The sequence below is a fragment of the Stegastes partitus genome, unplaced genomic scaffold, assembly GCF_000690725.1.
Source record: "Stegastes partitus isolate 25-593 unplaced genomic scaffold, Stegastes_partitus-1.0.2 Scaffold1063, whole genome shotgun sequence".
NCBI lineage: Eukaryota > Metazoa > Chordata > Actinopteri > Pomacentridae > Stegastes > Stegastes partitus.
Genome location: NW_007578794.1, coordinates 274963 through 281790, shown reverse-complemented (window position 1 = coordinate 281790; position 6828 = coordinate 274963). Strand labels below are relative to the sequence as shown.

At 42.0% G+C, this 6828-nt stretch overlaps 1 protein-coding gene across 1 annotated transcript in view; it reads right to left on the bottom strand.

Moving 5' to 3' along the window:
• Positions 1 to 564: 564 nt before the first annotated feature.
• LOC103367574 (voltage-dependent N-type calcium channel subunit alpha-1B-like) overlaps positions 565 to 6828 on the bottom strand; it is a 160932-nt gene continuing 154668 nt past the window's right edge. The window contains exons 29-30 of the mRNA XM_008295651.1: positions 4591 to 4768; positions 565 to 1110 (exon numbers count right to left, since the gene is read on the bottom strand). Coding sequence (XP_008293873.1) covers positions 565 to 1110; positions 4591 to 4768 — 724 coding nt within the window. The remainder of the gene's footprint in view (positions 1111 to 4590; positions 4769 to 6828) is intronic.

The following is a 6828-nucleotide window of genomic DNA, read 5'->3' as shown; positions in this document are numbered from 1 at the left end:
AAATAAGCTTTACTGCTCTGGAATCAGAAACAACTAACCCTGATGTGAAAAAGCAAACTACATACAGCAGTTGGGTTTATTTCAAGGGTTCGAAATGACCACGGACAGTCTGTCAGTTTAGGTGCTATCCATCTTACTAAAAGATTTCTCTGGATTACCTCCTTCCTCCAAAGTCAAAAGATAACATGTCAAAGTCTAATCTGTGTTTATAATGTCATGTTGCTTGAGGGTCAATATGGTGGTGTCAACAAAACATTGAAGTCAAAGTACATCAAGTACAACCACTGTAAGACATCTGGTCTTGGCAAAAAAAATCGTCTCTTCTGTTTCATAATGCTACAAACTCTTTGATAAAGAGGTCACTTTTTTTGTTCACATTCAAATAATACCAACTTAAAGCAGTGCAGATTTTCTCCCTAACTGTAGCTCTTCAAGTTAGGATCACATTACAGCATTACACACACAGTGACAATGTAAACTAAAGCCTTCAAAGAAGATGATAAAACTCATCACAATTCCTCAAAAATGCATTAAAAAGGTTGTTTTAAAGCCATGCTAGCACCATTAATCCTCCTTTGTCTCCTGGTAATACCTGGATGCCCTGCTGCGAGAGCCTGGGCTGGTGCTGCCCCCAAAGTTGAAGTGGTACCCGTTGGGCACATCAAGGTTCTGCTGTGGTGCGGGGAGCAGGGCTCCCATCATGCGAGGCAGTGCGGTCTGAGATGAGCATCCAGCACGGAAGCTGGGAGACAGTGATGCCGCATCCTGGAAGACATCCAACTGGTCCTGTAGGCTGCTGTAGGGGCTGCCTAGGGTTTCACTGTGGCCCCGGCCCAGGAAGGGCTCGGAGCTGATACGAGTGACGGGGGAGGGGAAGTGGCGGGAGCTGCTGTGACTGACGGCATTGTGCTCTGACAGGCCGCTACTCACATGGTCAGGACTCAGAGAGGCCTGGCTGGACACAAAGTGCACAGGGGAGGAATTGGCAGTCTTGTAGGCCACCCCAGGCCGCGGGTTGAGGGGGGTCTGGGGTAGCTGCCGACGTCCGTGGCTTGGCGTGCTAGAACTGGAGCTCAGTGCCACTGGGCTGCCTTTAGCCCAACCACTGCCCTAGATGAAAATTGGACAAGCAATTTGAAACGATAGAATGATGAAAAAATATGTCATTGAGGAAAGCAAAGGGGAAGGTTACAGGGACGCGGCCGCCCAAGGGAAGAGGAGAAAGGAAAGGCACAAAAAATGCGATAGGTGATGAAATGATAAAGACAACAAGAATAAAAGGGACAGGAAACATAAATAAGAATGAAAGAACAAGTACCAATGCAAAGATAATGACAGAAAAAGTGATGAAAAATGATGAAAAGACAAATTGAGAAAAGAAGCAAAAGAAGCCATGAGAGGCTGCACTAAAGGCAGACAAGGGAGACAGTAGTAGTAAGAGCATGCAGAGGGATCACAGTAACACTTCAGCAGAGTTTGCACTCTCCTTACTTTCTTCTGTAACACTATCTGTTCTATGTTGGTTTCAGAGTGCACTGATCTCAGACATCTTAACGTGATGTGATGCAGAGCAGCCTGACAATAAGCTTATCTTTAAATGTATCTGGTCAAATTACTCATCTCTCATATGGCATAGTTTGATTTAAAGCATATTAATCATGGAATTTATCCATTTATGCACAGAGAGTTTATAGAAGCCTGAGGCCTTAAGTTTCATGGCAGTGACGTGGCAGGAAAGGTAAAATGTGTTTGCTTTGATCTTAATGGAATCTCCCATTATTGCTGCTATAGACCACTGTGCTGTGTACTAGATGTGGAGATCCTGATGTGGGTGTGCTGTGCATGCTGTATTTTACTGTCACTATTCTGGTTTAACTTGTCCAACCCAATCTGTGAATGACAACTGCTCACAGATATCTGGAGAGCCTGTGAACAGGACACACAGAACAACAGCCTCTATTGTGTTTCTGCAGAAATGCTATGGTATGGTCAACTAAATATGGTTACTGCAACCACCTTATGCTTTAGCGCTAGGGTCAGGGTTAGATATGCTTAAAGATGCCATAGACTTTATCGGGCCAAACAAATCTTGAAATAGTGGATAAAAGATAGCAGGCCTCACAGACCTATTTATGGCTAGTTATCACATACTTTAGTTTTCTCTTAGGGGCAAATGAAACTCTTGACTGGTCCAAAGCAATGGTACAAGTTATGAACATACAACCTGTCTCCCAACAGGAAAAAAACAAAACAAAAAAAACTCCCTAATACTGAATATGGACTTTATATATAACAAAATTAATAAATTAATATTTTGTTCACTATGTCATCATCACAACAATTATGATTATGAGATTATTTGGATGTTATAATCTTTTTTTTTTGGCCAATTCCCAGTTAGCGTTTGGCCTCTTCCACTTTATACAGAATTTTACCACATGGGGCACTGCTCAGTTTGTTTGCTGGTTTTCAGTACCTTGAAGCTCTGAAGTGTGAAATTCTGTGGGTTTGTTAAAGCGGACTTAAAACACATGTAAAAGCAAACCTCATAGAAAACAGTACAGGAATTAAAAACACAAAGAGGCACTTGGACTGCTTTGTGTTCCACTGTTGGGCAGTGCACCAGACCATAACCTGCCGTATATTCTGCCAAAAGCCTTAACTTTTGTCAAGCTTGCTGGGTATGTTTTTTAGGGTTTAACTTTACTCTTACTTGCCATTCAGGGTCCATGAATGCCAAACCTGACTCACTTTCCAACCCTGACAACATCCTCGCTGTGACCTGAGTGGTGGAGCTGCCTCCTAGAAAATAGAATGCGTGTTTAAACAGGGTCAGCAAGATTAACCTGACCCAGGGAACAGTCCTCTAAACAATTTATTTGTGACTGACTCAGCCTAACCTCAGATCCTCCAGTGGGTTCATGGCTCCAATTTTGCCTGCATTCCAAGTTTAATCTGCACCCTGTCTCTTCACAAACAACCCTTCTGGTGGCCCACCATAGAGGTACATGCCTGTGCCCATGTCTCAGCAACCTGCTCTTGAGGAAAACCCTCCCACTGGCCTGGGTATGGTGTCTGAGACAACAGTTTTTTTATGAACTCTTGGCCACTCGTCAGTCTCACCTTGGGGTTCGGTCCACAGACTAACAGTCAAACAGAGTGGGCTATCCAGGGCCTGGAGCTCTTTTCTCACCTGGGTGGAGTAAGCCCACAATTCAATGCAATCACAGGTCTGTCATCTTTAAAACCTCCCCTTGGTTATCAACCTTCTCTGCTTCACTCCTAGGGAAGATACCAAGCTGTCCCTTTATTTCAAATGCAACTTCACCCCTGCACGAAAGTTTGGAGGAAGACCAAGACCAAGTCGTTAACTGCCACTGGATTCCTGCCCTCACATACACACAAGGTTATAATTGGTCATGGATCCCTTGGCCCTTCATTGTGTAACTCTTCTGGAATGCGGTATTAGCTTTACGCCAGATATCTTCCAAAAAAGTTACTTAGGATAAGGTGGGGCAGTAATTCTAGTGTTTAATGGGTTTTATTAAACGGTTTTATGAATGTTTTTTTTTTTTTTTTTTTTAATGAATATTTTATCTTGATAAGCATATGTGTTTTTGTTTTTTGTTTGTTTTGTTTTTGTTTTTCTGTTGTTTTACTTATTTTTTAAAATTATTTTAATATTTATTAAATATGCAATTTAAGGATGGCACTTATAATTTCGTTGTTCCCATACAATGACAATAACGACATTCTGACAGCATTTTTCCTTTAATAAATTACACACTCATTTAAAAACTGCATTTTCTGTTTTCCTGGGTTATCTTTGTCTTGTAATAAAATTTGTTTGCTGTTAGTGACTTAGTTAATATGAACTGCAGTGTGTTCATGGTGATGTGAAGAATGTTAACCAGTATGACGGTGTGGCTTGTTGGTTGTTTTAAAGAGTTTTTGGACAATGGGGACACTTTATGGTACAGAATACTGATCGCACTGTTGTTGCTGCTTAACACTTAGGACATTTACTTATCTATAAACAGTTTTGCTATTTATCAGGGTTTTTTTCCCCCTTTTTTTCCCCAATTCACTTCAACAACAAATGTTTTAAATTTGAAATAATGAATGAATTAAAAACGATTTTACACTTTAGGAAAGTTCTTGCAAGACTTGGATTTCATTCCAAAACTCTTTGAAACAAAATACATATGTGTAAGCTGAGTCAGTGTGGAGTGTTTGGTCTTTAGATTTATATTATCTGCAAGAGGTAAATATTAGTTTATCTAGGGGCAGCAGATTTCACTGATAAACTGAAATGTTATGGATTTAAATCGTGCTAAAACGCGGCAAGGTTCATTACATCCGACAAGCTCATTATTTCTAATTTTCCATGAAGCTTGTGGCGTTGACCTCAGCTAACAAGATGTCATTAAGTTCTACAAAGTAGTTAATGAATCTTTAATTTTCTTTTTTGTAAGAAAGACATTAGGTAATATAGAAATCAAAGATATTTAAAACTCCAGACTCATTAAAAACACCTTCACTTAGTCTAAAGCATTAGCTGGCCTGATGCTACATGCCTGTGCATCCCACCTGCTTGTTGACAGTCTCCTGGCCCTCACTGGGGGAGACAGCATAGCTCGCGGTTGCAGATTTAGTCAGGCAGTGTTCCCGGCTGCAGTAGCGGTCACAGGAGTAGTAGCGTTGCTTGTCCGCAGAGGAGTGGTTCTGTTTCCTCTCATATGAACGTCCACGCTCAAGGTCTCGCTCTCTGGAGGCAGCTGGGTCAGATGCTGACTCTTCAGGGGAAACTTTGAAGGAAGAAAACACTGCAGGGTAAAAAGTGTGCCTCACTTGGAAAGACATATTGTCTTCAGTCTATGACGTGTGATCTGAATGTTTTCAGCCTCTCTGGCTGATTAACATCAACCACACACATGATTTGATTTAATTAAACAAACCACACTTTAATTGTTGTCATTGGTGGGTCTTCCCTTTTGTTGTGCCAATTTGGAGCCAGGTCACAACAAATGGAGGCTCCTCTGCTAAGGTATTTTGGTACATTTGTTTTGTTGTTTCTTAGGTAGCAGTCTTTGGGTTTTGCGGAGACAATCTGTAATGTTGTTTGGAAGCAGGGTTGTTTGTGATCAAACACTAATTGTTTGGTGCCACCCAGAAGCTAAGTGTTAATGTAGTGTTTGAAAAAAACCCCCACAAAGATGAGGTTCAGGATCTGGCTGTCGCGGGGTTCAACCAGCAATTTTCCCAAACTGGGAGAAAGCGATGGCGTAGACGTCAGCTGTGGTTTTAGATTTATTTTCAGGCCTCTCCAAAGTGCGACAGTGAATAGAATATTTACAAAGTGCAACAAAATAAAAATAAAAAGTGCAAAAATCCAATTGTAAAAATATCAAAGGAAAAGAAAAGAAAACTCTATATACAGATCTAGACACACACACCAGCTCTCCTTTAACTCCACCTTCAAAAAACTCTGACCAACACTGTCACTATCACTGTCTCCAACTCCGACTCCAGACTCCAACTACTCCCACCATCAGTCAGGCCCAGAGCCCTTCCCACTGGGCGTACCCTTTACAGGTAAAAATACAAAAATTATACAAACATAGTTTTCTAAACAGTTTCCCCCCCCAGCTCACCCCTGCGATGGGAAACACAAATTCTTAGTCAGGGGACGGGGGTAGGGTTTCTCACAATAACCCAGCATCAATTCAAAGAATAACGGTTACAGGAAAATAAGAAAATGTTGGGCCTCATGTGACCGGCAACTGCGCGGGGCCATACCATTTTAAGCCGGCTGATGGTATGGCCCGGGTTTGCCCGCCAAGCATTCCAGCCAGCTGCCTACCGCTGCAACGGATGGTGAGTGTGTGTGCGTGTATGTGTGCGTGTATGGACGAGAGAGAGAAAGCATCGCTGCAAGTGTGCACCCTTGGTCACGAGACTTAACAGCAGGAAGTGAAATAGAATGAGGTGTGAGTGCAGGTTATTGTAACGTTTGTAACTGGATGTGCGTATGTGTGTGTCCTGTGTGTGTGCCGCGTCGGCGTGTGCCGCGTTGGCGTGTGCGATGGCTAACCTCAAGTAGTTACAGCAGCATAAAGAGTTATGAGCAATACAGTTTGAGTATGAGAAATTAGGTTTAAGACGGGAAAAGGAGAATAGGGACAGACATTGAGAGAAGTAACATGAATTGGAGAAAATTCAGTGAGGTACTAAAAGTTTAAAACTACACGCAGAGCAAGCTATTAGTCGAAGAGGGTATGCTTGCTTCAGGGGGATTCGGTCAGTCTAGCATGAGGAGTCAGCTAGACTGCTGATCTGTTGTCATTGGAAGTCTCGCCATTCCAGGCAAGGCTTGCCGATCAACACAGTTTTGTAAAACCACACTAAATAAGAGAAAATGAGCTCAACTGAGTCATGGTAACTTACTTAAATCATATTACATCCAGAACATCTGTGAGATTGGTGACTTTGGAGCTCAAAAAATTAATTTTGGTACCACACTGATGGTTGATTCTGTTGGGGTTATTCTGGGTTAGGGTTTGGCCCAAGTGTAGGTTTAGATGATAAACGGGATGTTGTAGCACCAGATGATCTGGTTATTTGCGGTCGGATGACAAGTTCTGAGGTTTCGGGCAGCCTGGATAGATTATTGGTTATTTAGAAAGTAAAGCCAATAATCTTAATACGTTTTATTGAGCATGATGATGGAAGCTGAGGATTAATTTCCATATGTCTAAATTGTCTGTAGGTGTGAATGTGAGCATGCTTGGTTGTCTGTCTCTAAGTGTAGCCCTGTGATAGACTGGT